The sequence below is a fragment of the Alosa alosa genome, chromosome 10 (assembly GCF_017589495.1).
Source record: "Alosa alosa isolate M-15738 ecotype Scorff River chromosome 10, AALO_Geno_1.1, whole genome shotgun sequence".
NCBI classification, from domain to species: Eukaryota; Metazoa; Chordata; class Actinopteri; order Clupeiformes; family Clupeidae; genus Alosa; species Alosa alosa.
The window spans coordinates 33,759,009-33,776,760 of record NC_063198.1 but is presented as its reverse complement, the minus strand read 5'-3'; the positions used below and the strand labels follow the sequence as shown (position 1 = coordinate 33,776,760).

Genomic DNA, 17,752 nt, shown 5'->3' with positions numbered 1-17,752 from the left:
CACAGGTCCAGTAGAAGCTATTAGAGACACACACATACACACACACACACACACACACACACACGCACACACAGGTCCAGTAGAAGCTATTAGGGAGCATGTCTGAGAAACAGGGATTATTTGTCCTGAACTGCTTGAACTTTGGCAGCACAGCTGAAGAGGCGACTAGGGAGCCATGCCACTTGGTTGGGCCTGGTGTGTGTGTGCGTGCGTGTGAGTGTGAAGAGGCATCTGGGGTGCTGCCTTTCCACTTGGTTGGGCCTGGTGTGTGTGTGTGCGTGTGTGTGCATGCTCGTGCGTGTACGTGTGTGTGTGTGAAGAGGCATCTGGGGTGCTGCCATGCCACTCGGTTGGGCCTGGTGTGTGTGATTGGCTCTGTTTCTGCAGTGTGTTGGGGTCTCCCTTCGTGCACGGTTTGGATTTGTTTCAGTTGTGTGTTTTTAGTGGTGCACGTTCTCTCATGGAGGTGTATGTGTGTGTTGCCATTTCCTTCTCTCTTGTGGAGGCAGTGTGTGTGTGTGTGTGTTTTGCCATGTGTATCGTCACACAGCTGCCTAGAGCATCGGTTGCACGCTGTGACCCATTTTAACGTTCCTCCATCTCCTCGCTGCGCCATGTTGGGGGGGTGTGTGTGTGTGTGTGTGGTGAAAAGGCTAAGTTTGCTCGCTGCTTCACTTCTCCGTTTTGTTTTGGGGTGTGTGTGTATGTGTATGTCAGGGCTTATGGGTGGAATTTCCCCCTTCAGTGCGTCACATGGGGGGGGGCACATACATGTTACAAATCGAAATCCCATTCAGTGTTTCCCAGAGAATCGAATTCCATTTGTGGTGGTTGGTTTGCAGAATTAACTTAAACACAACAGTTTTTGACAAATTAGCACAGCGTGGTTATGATGCTAACCATATTTAAGCACAATTTAGTACAACCTGGAAAATCATTGTGTGGTGGTCAATGTGGATATTGTGGTGGGCCGCCACAAATAAGTCAATGTATGGGAAACACTGCCATTGACCTTATTACAGGCATCAATGAGAGGACAACACTGAACAGTCTTTACTTGCATACACTTAACACACGTCATGATCCATTTGATAATGTTTGATCTCTGTTTTGGTATGAAGTATCTTTCATGTAATAAATGCGTATTCTAGAAAGTGAAATTAACCTAATAAATGCGTATTCTAGAAAGTAAAGTGAAATTAACCTAATAAATGCGTATTCTAGAAAGTGAAATTAACCTAATAAATGCGTATTCTAGAAAGTGAAATTAACCTAATAAATGCGTATTCTAGAAAGTAAAGTGAAATTAACCTAATAAATGCGTATTCTAGAAAGTGAAATGAACCTGACGTAGGACATCAATACGCTCCGTGTGTCTTACTGCCCGTGCACATCTGCACTCGATTACGTTCCTCAAATAGAGAACACATCCATATTCCCTCGTGTCTCATGGCCACTCTATGTAATCCTTCTGTGTTCGAATCCTCCTGACTTCAGCGGTGACAAGTCCTGCTGCGATAGAGATAGAGAGAGCTTACCTGCAAGTGTCTCTGCAAGGGGTTACGCTCGATTCAAGTCAGAAGTTGGTCCGTCCGGTCCCGCATTCGGTGTGACGTCTAGATGTAGACGAGAAGAAGTCAACTTTCAGTTCAAAAGCGGTGGTAGCATTCTATCTACGCGTACATAGGCTAATGTTGTTCAACTAGATGGAAGCAGTTTTGATTTGGTTGCACGAAACTAAAAACGAAACGAAATGCAAGAGATCTTCAAATTATAGTTACAACGATATCCGTGCATTAGGCTGAAGGACTACTGTCTATGTCTGTGCAGTGCACGTCTGACTGTTTCGAAACGACAGCGCAAATACGCACATCTCACTCTGCACGTATGCTTTTCTCGTGCTAAATGTTCGGCTATGCTTCCCTCCACATTGATTTTTAAATTAAATTTATGAGATCTGCACATTGAGGCAGATTAGGCTACTGTCTATGAGTGCATCTGACTGTCTCAAAAGGAAAACGCAACCGTGTCTTATTTATCAACCAACAACCGAACGACTAATTAAGGAAGCACGCACCACACCGTACCTTACCTTTCTTTTGGTGTCTATGGATGTAAGGCATCATCATTCATATGGAGACATATCAGTGGCAGATCACGGATATCATTTGCAGGGATTGGACTGGTATGATTCATCCTAGCCTACTGCATCATACTGGCATGATTTAAAACATCACAGGGTGAAAGTGAGAATTCATGAAGTCCTTTTGAGAAAATGTCGAGATGTATATCGTATATCGTGAAATAGACTAAAAATATTGCAATATTATTTTTAGTCATATCGCCCAGCCCTACCATGTTGTCCTGCGGAGCGTATCCTGTTCACATGCTGTGCTGTCGGCCATGTTGTCCTGCGGAGCATATCCTGTTCACATGCTGTGCTGTCGGCCATGTTGTCCTGCAGAGAATCTCCTGTTCACATGCTGTGCTGTCGGCCATGTTTTCCTGCTGTGAGTGACCTCTGACCTCTGTGCCCTACAGCCAGGAAGAAGCTCTTGGAGCGGCAGGCTGCTGGGAGACGGCCGGCTCTCAAGCCCACGGCAACACACTCACCCACACCGCCAGACATGCGTGAGTTGGAACAAGGTGTGTGTGTGTGTGCACACGCATGTGTGTTATGGCTGACGGAATGTGTTTGCATTTTAAAGTCACGTCTGGATTGATTGTAGCATAACTGATGAAATTCAAACAGTGGAAATCATTTAGTCCCTCTGTGCATCTCAATCTGTGTCCAACATCCCAATTAAAAGATGAAATTGTAATTGTCCATTTGAAATTGTAATTATTGTAGTTTTTATTGTGCTACTGAAAGGCCTAGGCTACTTTTCTATTGTTTTTGACTTCCTGCTCCTTGGGGGTGGGAAAGTAAGCTGATCCTGTGTGTGTGTGTACGTGTGTGTGTGTGTGCGTGTGTGTGTGTGTGTGTGTGTTTCTCAGGGCTGAATGAGGATGAAAGTCCCTCCCTGTCCTCAGGGCTGATGAAAGAGACTCCTCTGGGCACCATGGCGACCGTACACCCATCCCAGCACCCCCCTGGCAGAGCAGAGGACTCCGAGCACCCCCCCTCCGAAACTCCTCCCACCTCAGAGCACCCCCCCTCAGAAGCTCCTCCCCCATCAGAGCTCCACCCCTCAGAAGCTCCTCCCCCCTCCGAGGAGCCCCCACCGCAGCAGGAGGAGGAGGAGGAAGAGGAGGAGCCGGAGGAAGATGAGGAGGAGCAGCCCCCCTCCATGCAGAGCCCAGAGCGGCCTGCGGGGGGCAGCACCTCACCTGACCCACAGGGCCCCTGCACAGCTGGCAGGGAAACCCCAGAGAGCCCCGAGGTCACGTCTGAGGGCCTGTCCTCTGCCCGGAACGCAGAGCAGGAGCTGGCGGAGCCGGAGCCCGAGGGTGACCTTGAGGACGACCTTCAGGGCGAGTCTCACCCGTGCCAGCACTGCGAGCGCCGCTTCTCCACCAAGCAGGGCCTGGAGCGGCACGCACACATCCACAGCCTGGGCGGCCAGCAGGAGGCGCTGTCCTTCTGCTGCCGCTACTGCGGCAAGAGCTTCGGCTCGCAGGTGGGCCGCCCGACGCCACGAGCGTCGCCACGAGAACACCGGCCGCAAACGACCCGGCTCGCTGGCCGGAACCGCCACTCTGCTCAGCCCGGCCGACGGCTCCGCCCACCTCATCGCCATGGCGACGCAGAACGGCGGCGCTGCCGCCCTCCCTCGACCACCCGGAGGGAGCAGCTGGCGCGGGCGGCGACTTCAGGCGGGTCGTGAGGTGGGCGAAGTGGCGAGGCCAAAGAGCTGCACCCGTGCAAGTACTGCAACAAGGCGTTCGGCACGCACACCAACATGCGCCGCCACCAGCGCCGCATCCACGAGCGCCACCTGCTGCCCAAGGGCGTGCGGCGGAGAGGCATGCTGCTGCCCGACACTACGCAGGCGGGGAACCCGCTGGGGCGCAGGAGGAGAATAAAGCCCAGCGGCAGCCCCCCGCCGATCACGTGCCAGCATGGACTGGGGAGGGAGAGCCGCGAAGGGACGATATGGCATGGCCGACATCTCCAGCAACATCTCCGAGAACCTCAGCCTCTACATCGACGGCAAGATCGTCTCCACGGTGACCGGCAGCACCTGCGAGGTCATCGAGGTCAACGCGGGCCCCGCCGGGATCTTCGGGCTGGACGCCGTCATCATCAGCCCCGAGCAGATCAGCCAGGCGCTCAGCAAGCAGGCCGCACACACACACGCGCGCGCTCAGCTGCCTGCTGGGAAACGCAGGACCTCCACGCCACCTCTTCTGCCCAACGTGAAGGTCGAGTCTGACGGCATTTCCTCCTCCGCCTCTTCGTCATCCTCCTCCTCGTCGCAGCTGGTGGGCAGTGCGTTCCCGTTGCCGGACTCTCTGGCGTTCCAGAAGGAGAGAAGTGTGTATCTGTCCCCGAAGCTCAAGCAGCTGCTACAGACTCAGACTCAGGACGGCCAGAAGGCCTCGGACACACACTCGCACACACACCGCTCCGCGCCGCCACTCTCTGTTAGCCCCCTCTCAGCCGCCACCGGAAGGTTCAAGCGCCGGACAGGCTCCCCCCCCACGTCGCCACAGCACTCGCTCTCGGCCGCCCCCTCCCCCGCCTCCGAGTCCAAGCCGCCCTTTGTCCTCAAGGTGCCCAAGCTGGAAGGCCAGAGCGGCTCGCCCGGCTGGGGTGTGTGTGGACGGGAGGACGGGGAGGCCAAACACACACACGCACACGCGCAGAGAGACTGGCCGTCGGGCCGGAGCGGCGGCAGCTCTTGCAACCAGCAGCCCCTGGACCTGTCCAGCACCGTTGGGCGTCGTCGTAGCGACGCGGGGGTGGGAGGGGCTCGACCCACGGGGGGGGAGGCCGTGCTGGACCTGAGCGTGAGCCGCAACAGCTCTGGTACCGTCGCCCCGGAGACGGACGCCCGTGGCAACCCACCGGCGCACACACAGCCTCCCCCGGGCCGCAAGAAGAAGCCCAACACCAGCATGCTGGAGAAGGTGCTGATGAGTGAGTACGCCAGCCTGCCACCAGGGGGCGACGAGAACGATGCCGACGCCACCGCCGCCTCCTCACCGGGCAGTACCGTCCCGGACGCCGAAGCCGATGATGTCACTTCCTCCCCCGCCAGCCCTGGCTCTGCCTCCGAGCGACTGCCCGGCGAGTCCAGCCACTCCTCGCCGCCCTCGTTGACCCCGGTGACCTTTAACCCCTCGTCACCCGGCTCGCCGCGACTGGCCTCTCCGACCCCCCCCCCCCCCTCCTGCCCACTGCCCCCTCCCCTCCCCCCCTCAACCAGCCAGCCTCCTCCTGCTCCTCCTCCTCCTACCCCGTGCTCTCCCCTCGACCCCGAGAGCTCACGCCGGACCACACACACACCTCCGGCTCCGCGGGTGCACACACGCCTTCCGGCTCGGCCCGAACTGACCCCTCACGGACCGGGCTAAGCCACACGAGCCTGTGTCCCCCGGTTCTGACAACGCGGAACCCAGTGATGCTCTGCCTCACGATTCTGGCCTGTCCTCGAGTTCTCTGGGTCACTCAGACTCCCTGTCCCCACACAGCCAAAGCGGTTCTGCACAAGAACCAGTCCGGCAGAACGCAGAACCGTCTCGGTCCCCCTGCAAGTTCCCAGCCGAATCTCAGTCCGGTAGCCCAGCCAAAGCTGCCGCTAAACAAACACACTCCGTCACACACCTGGCGCTGAAAGAGGAGCCGGAGAGTGACGAGGCACCCAGGAGTGTCGCCGCGGAGATGAGGGAGGCGGAGCCAGGTGGTGACGATGACAGCGACGGCGACACGTTCGCCAAGAGCTTCGTGTGCAACGTGTGTGAGGATCCGTTCCGCTCCATCGCCGAGCTGAGTCGCCACATCGCGGTGCACGCGTCTGATTGGCCGCTGAAGTGCGAGTTCTGTGTGCAGCTGTTCGGCGGTGCGGAGGCCCTGCGCGAGCATCGCTCGGCGCTACACGGGGTCGGCCGCATCTATGTCTGCTCCGCCTGCCGCAAGGAGTTCGCCTTTGCCTGCAACCTGCAGCAGCACCAGCGCGACCTGCACCCCGACCAGCCCTGCACACACACCGTGCTCGAGAGCGGCAAGCTGAGGCCGCACAACTACACCGACCCCGCCCGCGCTGCCGCCGAGCCCATCATCGCCACGGAGACCACCCCGGAGCCCGTCCTCCCGGACGCCAGCCATGCTGAGCCCAAGAAGGAGGAAGAGGAGGTGGCGGAGGGTGGGGAGGAGGTGCGAGACCAGGAGGTGCGGGAGGACTCGACGGAGGAGCTGTACACCACCATAAAGATCATGGCGTCCGAGGCGGGCAAGCCCAAGGGGCCTGATGTGCGTCTGGGCATCAACCAGCACTACCCCAGCTTCAAGCCGCCGCCCTTCCCCTACCACAACCGCACGCCGGCCGGCTCCGTCGCCTCGGCGACCAACTTCACCACCCACAACATCCCGCAGACCTTCACCACGGCCATCCGCTGCACCAAGTGCGGGCAGAGCTTCGACAACATGCCCGAGCTGCACAAGCACATCCTGGCGTGCGCCAGCGCGAGCGACAAGCGCCGCTACACGCCCAAGAAGAACCCCATCCCGCTGCGCCAGACCGTGCGGCCCCACAACGGCCTGGTCCCCGTCGCCACGACGACCGCCACGGCGACGACACACAGCGCCTTCCGCAGGATGGGCCAACCCAAGCGGCTGAGCTTCGGCACGGAGCCGGCGCCGGCGGCGTCCCGCATGAGCTCGCTCAGTAAGAAGAAGCAGCAGCTGCTGCAGAAGGCCATCTCCCAGAAGAACCGATCGGCCTCCTCGGCCGCCAAGAGGGCGGGCGCCCAGCCGCCGCAGCCGAAGAAGGAGGAAGAGGAGCAGCCGCCGCAGCCGAAGAAGGAGGAAGAGGAGCAGCCGACGACTGCGGCCGCAGCAGAGCTGCACGTGTGCCCCCACTGCAGCCGGGAGTTCACCTACCCCGCCAGTCTGTCCAAGCACATCGCCGTCAGCTGCCCCATGAAGCCGGCGCCCAAGCGGGGCAGGAAGGCAGCAGTGCCGGCCGCAGGATCTGCGCTTCCCCCGGGACAAAGAGCATGAGCCTCATGGGCATGCCAAAGCTCGGCGAGGCTGGGGAGTGGGACCGAGGCCTCTGGGAAAGACACGAGCCCGCAGCTCCGAGCTCGCCGAGACTGACGCCAACCTGCCGCCCAGGGGGAAGGCCGCCACCGCCTCCACGCGTGGCAAGCGCCCTGCCACTCAGCCCCTCGCTGCTGTTGCCCCCGGCAACAAGAAGGGCAGGAAGAGCCTCCAGGCCACGCCCCCCTACCAAGGCCCCGCCCCTCCAACCGTGCCAACCGTCGACTCGGCGGAGCGGACGGCTGGCAAGGGGCAGAAGGCGGTCAAGGAGGGGGCAGGCAAGCGGGCACCAGAGGGCAAGAGGGACGGCTGGTCGGGGAGAGGATGGGGAGGGGGGGGGCCAGTCCTGTGCAACCTCAGGCCACACCCCCCGAGGGAGCGGCAAGCTGGACGAACCCCCCAGCCAGGACGCAAGGGAACCCCAGGTAAAGCCTCCGTGTCGTTAGGCAGTAGAGTATGGAAGAATATTAGACTCAAATGTTTTGTACGTGTGTATCATGTTTTGAAACTGTATAAATTATTTGTAACTGTAAAAATGATCTGTACAAGTAATTGTCAATATCACAATATGCCCTACACTTACAAATCTATTCCACGGGTACGGATCGGTTTACAGCTACAAATCATCCTACAGTTAAAAATATTTTACCATTACAAATATAGTCTACAATTACAAATCAATATTCTACGCACAAAAAGTTGTCCTACAGTTACAAATCTTTTCTGCAGGTGCACAGACTTTTGCACCACCTTAGGGATGAGAAGCGTCTCATATGTATTGTGTGTGTGTGTGTGTGTGTGTGTGTGTGTGTGTGTGTGTGTGTGTGTGTGTGTGTATAAGGATTTGTAAGTGTAAAAATGATTTGTGATTTAACAAAAAAATAACACGAACGATTTTAAGTATTACTCGTATGTCCTTCACTTACAAATATATTCCACAGGTACTAAACCTTCCACAGTGGCTGTCTTTCAATTACGAAACTATTCTGAGACTGTTCTGCCACTTCCTTTTAAATAGCCAATGGCGATGCTCAGGTTTGGCTAGCCAATCAGGAATCTAAGTTCACTAACCAATCACAGAGCCATTTTTAGATTGTGCATTAGACGTGACAAAAGCATTTAATTTTCACATATTTGCTGAAGTTAGCCAACACATACAAAAAAAACTCCCCAAAAAAACACATTTGAGTAGTAATTTCAAAATTCGATTAGTATTGATTTTTTAAATATTCGATTTATATTTGACTTCCGAACTTCGTTCCAACATGTTTTTGTGAATAGCAGAAGAAATGCTACATATTATTATTTGAAAAAGTATTCAGATCAGATGCGCAACAATCCAGAGATTGTAAATGCTACTGTTATCGTCTCACGCATTCCATTTAAAGATATTGCTGAACACTGCTATTGGTCGACTTTAACTAAATCGTTTATTCATTAACCTCAGCCTGACTCCGTCCACTTGAGTGAGTACGCATACGCTCACAAACTCGCACCCAGGTGTGGTGTGTTGTACCTGGCATAGCTGTTCTGTCCTGTCCTGTTCCTCAGCAGGTGCTGTGCCATTCAGCCTCTAACTCTTTCCTCTCTGCTGCAGGAGGCTGCCGCCAAGCTCTCCAGGTAGACCTTCCGGATCCTTCCGAGGGAAGCCGTGCTTGCAGGCGGTCGAGATCACCTTGGGTGACCTTTGACCTTTGACCCAGCCTGTGTCCAGTCGCCGGTGCGGGCGGTTGCCATGGGAAACGGGGACCTCTCGGACACCTTCCAAAAGTCCGAATTCCCCCTGCATTTCCAGAACTGAGCCTGCGATGGACACACAACACAGAAACACGCCGACAAGGACTGTAGATACATAATGAATCTATACTGAAATCGAATAGGCAATGACTTGATTGGTAATGATGAGGGCACTGTTATCATGGATGGCTATCCTACTGCAAATGGCAATCATTTATCTCGAGTTACTGCAAGTAGCCTTGTTCCTTCTGCCCTGCTCTCTCCTCCTCTCTGTGGTCAGTCTCTGAGACCGACGGGGGGCCAGCAGACCCTCCCAGGGACCAGCCGCCTCCGACCCAGACCCGGTGCTGATCCCGTTGTGGTCCTGATCCGGCGTGGCCGTGGCCCTGATCCGGCATGGTTGTGCTGCTCCCCTGTCTCTCTGCATGAGTTGCGTATCCTGAGCCTGTCTCTGCCCCTCCCCTCAGTCCACTTGCCACACCTGTCCTGCCCTGTCCTGCGCAGGTGTGTGTGGGCCACACTTACCTGTATTTAATTTAACGGAATGCTCTAGAGAATGAAATGCTCATGCTCTCCTGTAAAGAGAGGTTTCTTTTTTTAAAAATGTAAACGTGTGACCCAGATGAAGCAATCTGTTTGAGACAGCTGGACTGAGTGCTCGTGTGTGTGTGTGTGTGTGTGTGTCCTAGACTCCCGCTCTGACTCTAAGCCATGACAACTGCGTGGCGTTAGGTCCAGGGCCGCACGCCTCATCATCTCTCCTCTCGTCCATGCCTGTGTGAAGCCCTGCCGCTCCAATGGCTCCTTTTGGGACATGGAACACTCTCACTGTCCTGTTGAGGCAAAAAGGAACTTTTGAATTCAAAACCTTCCAGATGATGCAAATGTGAAGTTACTTAATGTGCCCCATGTCGTCCAATATGCCTCATGTTGTCCAATGTGCCCCATGTTGTCCAAAAGCACTTTAATCACTAACAGAGATGATCTGTTTCGCAAGCCAAGGGATATTTCAATTTCTTAATCTTAATTTGGAGTTAATTTGTTCTTGTCTAGTCTAGTGGTCCTCTTTAAGGTCCTCTTTAATACACTATTCTGCTCCACTCAGAGGTGTGTGTGCAGTTCTACTCCTCCCTTCATGTCTGATGGCTGGTCCCGTGTAGCTCTGGCTCAGGGTCAAACGCTCTAGTCCAGGGTTCTAGCAGTCTAACGCTCTAGTCCAGGGTTCTAGCAGTCCATTGCTCTAGTCCAGGGTTCTAGCAGTCCAGTGCGCTAGTCCAGGGTTCCAGCAGTCCAACGCTCTAGTCCATCATAGCTGCCTCAGGGTTACACTCTTCACCACAGGGCTCTGGTACACTCTTTAGAGTGTAGCACATCCTCATCCGCACCACTCTAGAGTGTAGCGCATCCTCCACACACACTCTAGAGTGTAGCACATCCTCCGTATAGGAGATCTCAGATGGGTGCAGTGTCGGGGCCTCACTAGTCCTCTGACTGGAGTGGGTCTGGACTCGGGGTCGTCCGTCGGCCATATCAAGGGCTTCCAGATATTCACCAGCAGGACTGGCACACTAACAAACACGCACGACCTCCCTCACTAGCGCCCCCATGAGGTGTCCCGTAGGTTAACAGGCACGCATGACCTCCCTCACAAGCGCTCATTAGTGCCCCCATGAGGTGTCCTGTAGGTTAACAGGCACGCATGACCTCCCTCACAAGCGCTCATTAGCGCCCCCATGAGGTGTCCCGTAGGTTACAAAGGGCTGTTGAACACACTGCTCCTGCAGTGTGTGTGTGTGTGTGTGTGTGTGTCTAGGGTGGGAAGGCAGGAAAAAAGTTTTTTGCTGATCTGCCAGTCAAACTATGCAGACCTGGGCCTGCTAAGGGGCAGCAGCTGATTGGTCAATAGCTGAAGCCTATTTAGTGACTGGCCAATCAAATTGTATCTGTTTACTGGCCAATTAGAGCAACTGTACAACAAAACTGGCCAATGAGAGCAGCAATGTGAGGTGACTAGCCCTTGAGAACTGCTGTAAAACATGACTGGTCAATCATAGTAGGTGTGTGTCAGTCTATCAACTAATGACGGTAGGTGTGTGTCAGTCAATCGGCCAATGAGAGTAGATGTGTGAGGCGATTGACCAATGAGAACAGCTGTGGCTGTGAGGTCACTGTGAGCATGGGTGAGAAGCCTGTTGTCTTAAGGGGGTGCCCTGGGGAGTGGGCGTGGTTTATCATTTTCACTGGTGAAGAATGTCCAGCTGTGCCATAGAGTGGGTGAGGGGGTGGAGAGAGAGTTCTGATGACCGAGCACAGCGACTACGTAGTCCAGTCTGAGCTCGTCAAGCCGCCTGACAGGAAGATGGTGTTCTCTGTTGCCATGACGATGACTGACGCTGCTCAGGCTGGTCTCTGACGGACTCGGCCTCGGGGCAGGTCAGCTGTCCAGTTCCTCGCCTCTTGAGACATCCAGGAGCCGACAGGCGGGACTCGCGTATGTGGGATGGGAGACGCTTCAAAATGGAGAGAGCGCGATCTGACTGACCCTGTCTGACCCCTGCCCATCTCTGGGTGGGGAGTGAGTGTGTGTCCTCATGTCGGTCGTTTGTATCTGGGAATCGTTGTATGTGTGTTGGGAAGAACAAATGAATAATGTGATGTATGATGATGTGGGAAAGAAAAAATATTAAACACGTTTTTCAACAACTTGCCATTGTGTTTCATACACTGATTTACGTTTACACACATTATATTACCTCCACATTACTTTCCCTCTTGTTTTGTCCCTGTTCTGTCCCTCCTCCTCTTCCCCCCCTCTCTCCTCTTCCCCCCTCTCCCTCCCTCTTTCCTTCCCTCTCCTCTCCCCGTCCCTCTCTCCTCTTCACCCCCTCTCCTCTCCCCGTCCCTCTCTCCTCTCCCCGTCCCTCTCTCCTCTTCACCCCCTCTCCCCCCTTCTCTCTCCCCCCCTTCTCTTCCTCCTTCTCTCCCCCCCCCCCTTCTCTTCCTCTCTGTTGGGGCTGGTGGGTGCAGTGTGTTGGATCAGAGGATGCTGAGCCAACGTGGCTGGCACACGTGTGTGTGTGTGTGTGTGCATGAATGTGTTACTATAGTGTGTGTGTGTGTTTGAGTGTCTGATTGCAGGTGCGTGTGTCTGTGCATATGTACCTGTGTGTGTGTGTACGTACATGAGTGTGTGAGTGTAGTGTGTGTGTGTGTGTGTGTACGTACATGAATGTATGAGTGTAGTGTGTGTGTGTACGTACATGAATGTGTGTGTGTGTGTGATGTTGGCCAGCAGCAGCAGCGGTGATGAATGGGGAGAGCTGATGTGGGGATGCTGGAGAGGCTGCCAGGTCTTTTCATCCTGTTGATTCCACCCCCTCTCCCCTGTAATTCCTCTCTCTCTCTTTCTCCCTTTCTCTCCACTGCCGAGTGATCCTACACGTGTTCGTCTTTTCTCCGATCTGCTAAAAATACCTTTTCGCTGTGAACGCCCTGACAGACGAGGCTGTGTCTGGTCTAAAGGCTTTACAGGAGAGGCTGAGGCCGAGCTGCTCTCTGCTGAGCCCCCCCACACACACACACAAGTGCTGCTCACACTGGATGCAACACCAGCACCTCAACCAGCACCTTAACCATTCAGTACAAGAACACTGGAGCATCCAGTTCCTGGAGTTGAGGTGTTACAGCAGCAACACACCCCCTGTATTCCCTACTCATGTCCTCTTATGTCTCTATATCTCATATGTCTCTTGTGTCTATATCTCGTATATGTCTCTGTATTTCTCTTATGTCTGTCTCTATAAAATGTATTGTCTTGTGAGGGTTGTTCTTAATTTTCTGGAAAGTGTAGGGGGGCAGGGAGAGACATTGGGTAGGGATATATAGAGACATGAGGGGGATAGAGGCATAAGTGAATCTCTAAATCTCTCTTGAAAAGCATCTGTCCTCCTCAGGTACCCATCCCTAACTAAATAATCCATCCCTAACTAAATAACTCACCCCTAACTAAATAACTCATCCCTAACTAAATAACTCCTAACTAAATAATCCATCCCTAACTAAATAACTCATCCCTAAATAACTCCTCCCTAACTAAATAACTCATCCCTAAATAACTCATCCCTAACTAAATAACTCCTAACTAAATAATCCATCCCTAACTAAATAACTCATCCCTAAATAACTCCTCCCTAACTAAATAACTCATCCCTAACTAAATAACTCATCCCTAAATAACTCATCCCTAAATAACTCATCCCTAACTAAATAACTCATCCCTAAATAACTCATCCCTAACTAAATAACTCATCCCTAACTAAATAACTCATCCCTAAATAACTCATCCCTAACTAAATAACATCTCTGTCCTTTCCATCTCCTTTCCCTTCACAAGTGTGTGTGTGTGTGTGTGTGTGTGTGTGTGTCTGGCGTGGCTATAAACCTGCAGGTGAACTGCTGCTGCCGCTGGCTGATAGCAACGAGGTGCTGTAGAGCCCTTGTCTATTTCCACACCCACACACCTTTGAGTACTGTTGACACGCGTCAACACACACACTTCACAGCTTTTATTTGTCCTCCTTTTGGGGACACACACCCACACACACACATTCCCTGCTCTGTAGCGTGAGTGTGTGTTTTGCTCTCTGCTTGGCTGTGGAGATAAAAGCTGTCAGAGATTGATCCAACTAGGCTACATCATCCTTGAATCAGCTCTCTCTCTGCCAACACTGTTAATATTTTAAGACACACAGGCCCACAAGTTTGTTTGACACTTTGGGAGAAGTCTTCACAGCCGGAATCATCCCCCTCATCTCTGGCCTGCCGTTTCAGTGTGAACGCAGAATTCCTCTGCTTACGTGTCATATTCTATAAGAGTTCCTATCCTTACCTATCCTTATGTGTCATATTCTATAAGAGTTCCTATCCTTACGCGTCATATTCTATAAGAGTTCCTATCCTTATGTGTCATATTCTATAACCCAGATAGCAATTTCCTTTGGGCCGGATCCGCATAAAAGCCATTAGATCCGCCTGTAGCGGACATCACGGTATCTGACTGTGGGCCAGGTCTGCTCCTGATACAGGTTTCAGCTCTGCTAGCAATGCTGTTTTATCACCGGTTTACAGATTTGTCCCAGGTCCAATTTCATAACTCAACTGGAAGTCAGGAGATGCGTTTAAAATACAAAACACCGATTTGGCCCAAACCTGTGATCTGGGATATGAGCGAAGGACCATTTTTTCACAGCAGACCCAGGTGGTAATGATATTAATTAAGGTGCTGATTCTGCTAAATTGACCTTTCCCTACTTCATTGTCAACTGGCTGCTAAAGAAAAAAAAATGTATTTTGGAATGGCACAAATTTAGAAACCATGGGGGTGCACTATGTTCCCATGGCCACTTCATTTCTACAGTAAGGCTGGAAAAGAAGATATAGTTGGCTCAATATTGATCATATGCTCGTTTCATTATTTTTATTATTACCTAGCAGTGGTAAAGTAGTCAATTGTTGTTTGTGTCAGATCAAACAGTGCTATGAGAACCCCATATTAAGGTGCCGCATGCAGAAGTCCAAGCAGTAACGTTAATCAAGGATCTTTGGTTTTGCTCACTATCAATCTTTTGACATGATTTGCCAGCCTGGACTAGGACAGCCCAACTTTTCAAGGTAGGCTCTGCTTTTCTGCTTTTTATCTATGTTGGTTTATTCAGAGACAACAATAAGCAAACGGCGATTGATAACTTTACTGTAAGGTTATACTATTATTTTCCAGCAATATAGGCTAGGCTACTAGCTTAGCTTGAGCAAAACAGCCATCACAATAACTAGCCTATTTTGGTAACAGCTAACGCTAACAGGATCACTGATGATAAAAAACGAGTATAATTGTGACTTAACCTATTTTCAAAAAGGAATAAATGGCTCATATTTATTTTTTGTTGTTTCAGATTGACCATGGAGATGACTGAGGGAAGACAGCCTGAATATCGATGGGAACAGTGGAATTAACACGACTTAAACTTTGTCTGGGATTGCACTTCTACAGCCAGGTTGTTGAATAAAAAAAATAATAAGACACTTATGTGTAAAGTTTTTTACCCCTTGTGTTTGTAGCCTAGCTTATGTTTATCAGTTGAGCTGTTGGGGGCGTTACGAACTTTAGCCTGGGTGAACCTATAGCTTGAACCTGTTAGCAAATGTGTAGCAAACAGATTTTTCAGGATAATTAGCCCTAATTACCAATCACATTTCACATGTCAAATAAAGCCGGCTGATGTCTGATAAACGGGTCCGTACCACACACAATAAAGCGGACCCGTATTGCATATGATAAACAGATTTGGAAACACGTCAGTAACACAGACTACCATCACGGAACTGGGCCAGTCTTAGCCCTTATTGGTACCAGATCCGTCAAACGGATCAGACCAATTTTTGGACCCGATGTGCGTTTGGACGCGGATCAGGTCCATTATGCAGATCCGTGCGGACGTTGTGGTAGGTGTGGCCCAGTTCCGTCCCAGTGTATGTTTGCTATCTGGGAAGACATATATATTCTATAAGAGTTCCTATCCTTATGTGTCATATTCTATAAGAGTTCCTCTCCATACGTGTCGTATTCAATAGAGTTCCTCACGTTACGTGTTTTATTCTATAAGAGCGAGTTCCTCTTGTAACGTGTTGTATTCTATAGGGCCGTATAGAAAAGCTGGGGAGAGTCAGATAAAACACACTGCTGTGAAAAGACTATCATGAATAATCATGTGATGTCTTGGCATTCACTGTGTAGGCTAACTAGTGTAGGCATTAGGCGGTGTCATGAATAATTTTGTGATATTTTGTCATTAGTTGTGTGGGCTAGTGTTGGGGTGTTAGCTGTGAAGGTTAGGAATAGGCCATGTCATAGATAATTGTGTGATGTGGTGTGGGTGTGTGCTGTGGAGGCTAGGCTAGTGTGCTAGCTGTAAAGGGTAATGTGTCATCAGTGATAAATGGGCCTGGCGTGTGACTGCCTGCTGTAATCAGTTTCAGCGCTAGCTGCACAGGTGCTGTAGGAGCAGCTAATGGCCTCCTTACACCAAACAACTTTGGCAAGATTTGGGAAAGATTTATGAAAGATTGGAGTCTTTTGAGTAAAGCTTAAATGGGGGGCATTAGTTAAAATACTACAATCTTTCAAGAATCTTTCCCAAATCTTGTCAAAGTTGTTTGGTGTAAGGTGGCCATAAACTGCATTGAGCGTCAGCCGTAAAGGGGAGGTGAGTATCATTAGGCTTTCTTCGAGATGAACTGCGTCTAACTTTGTCTGGCTTTCTACGTCAACATGATCTTCAGAGGCTAGCCGGGAGGAGCTACAACAGAAGGCAGCTCATCCCAGACAGACAGGCTACAGTCTGCCTGACGTGACTCGCGGGAGATATCACGGAATTTTGTTTGCAATAAATACAGCATAACTTTCATTCTTACTCATTCAAATGAGCATGACTGACAAAATAAATTCTTATGATGTAGTTTAAATAAACCACTGTTGTCATACAGTTAACAGGCCTGCATTGTAGCACATCAATTCAATATCAAGTGTTTTCCCTATATGTGTGATTATCTATTTAACCAACAGCAGAAAATAACATCCATTCGACCCAGCATGCATCACATCAAGTCAGATCTGAGCAGATCTGCATGAAGTCGAACAAGCCTATTGTGTTTCAATGGTGCACTGTAATGACAGGTAAATGACCTGAAGGTGTCATTGTTATAGCCTGGGGGCATTGTTCTGCCTTTAGTAGAAGAAGAGATATATACAGCTGATGTATGTGGTAAAAGTTTAATAAACCGAACACTGAGAAACTCACGTGTGTAAGATTATAGCTATGTTAATAATGTTTGTAAGAAACCAAACAGTTTGTAAATCCGTCAAGATTTCAGCGAGATAAGAGTATTTGTGTTCATGCAGATCACTCACCTTACATCAGGTACCACAGAGCCCACCAGATAGCTTGCCTGTGACAAGATGGCTGCCGGTGATACCGTTAGAGACTCCGCCATAAAGGGACTATCACATTGTACACGGCATGCGCTGTGCTCGCCGCTAGGTTGCTCTTGGTTGAGGTAATGTCCCAAATTTTTTTGTTGTGCTTGCCGCTGGGCTCAGCGCAAAATACCAACGACTTACAGTGCGCCGCAGTCAAAGTTCAGTATCGTTGCGGGGGTTAGCGTAGCAAACACTAATTAATTACCATATGTCTGTACAGAAATACATTTATAATTTTCTACATAAAAAATAAAAAATATATTATATAGGCTATACGGCCTGATGAAAATGGACAGCTAAGAGAGACATACTGACCAGGCTACCGAAGTTGTGTGGAAGATCTGCTCCAAGAAAATCGTTGTGAAAGACGGATAGACATTTATTCTGAACACTTGCGTGTGCACCAACCAGTGGAATATTACACATTGTCAGCCTTCGCTGGGCCTAGCAAAAAAGCTACTTAAGACTACTCATTTAAAGAGTGTCCACGAGCTCTCGAGCTCTTCCGGATACAGCATGTGACGTCATCCACTCCACAATCGCAAGACTTCAAACCCAACACACTAACGCCTTTTTTGTGATCTCTGGCGACTTCAATTACATAACACTGGATTCCACACTCACAAATTTTTACCAGTATGTTGACTGCCCTACAAGGTAAAACAGGACAATAGACCTCATGTATGCAAACGTGAGGGATGCATACAGTGCAAACCCCCTTCCCCCACTGGGAAAGTCAGACCACAACCTCATTCATCTCCAGCCAATGTACAAGC

General features: G+C 51.1%; 1 protein-coding gene across 1 annotated transcript in view; it reads left to right on the top strand.

Moving 5' to 3' along the window:
* Positions 1-7,514, top strand: part of prdm2b (PR domain containing 2, with ZNF domain b) — a gene marked incomplete at its 3' end in the record, with an annotated part of 30,291 nt that extends 22,777 nt beyond the window's left edge. Inside the window, 7 exon segments of the mRNA XM_048255536.1 lie at positions 2,542-2,646; positions 2,998-3,629; positions 3,631-3,766; positions 3,769-4,100; positions 4,102-5,484; positions 5,516-7,216; positions 7,218-7,514. Coding sequence (XP_048111493.1) covers positions 2,542-2,646; positions 2,998-3,629; positions 3,631-3,766; positions 3,769-4,100; positions 4,102-5,484; positions 5,516-7,216; positions 7,218-7,514 — 4,586 coding nt within the window.
* Between the last annotated feature and the right edge of the window lie 10,238 nt (positions 7,515-17,752).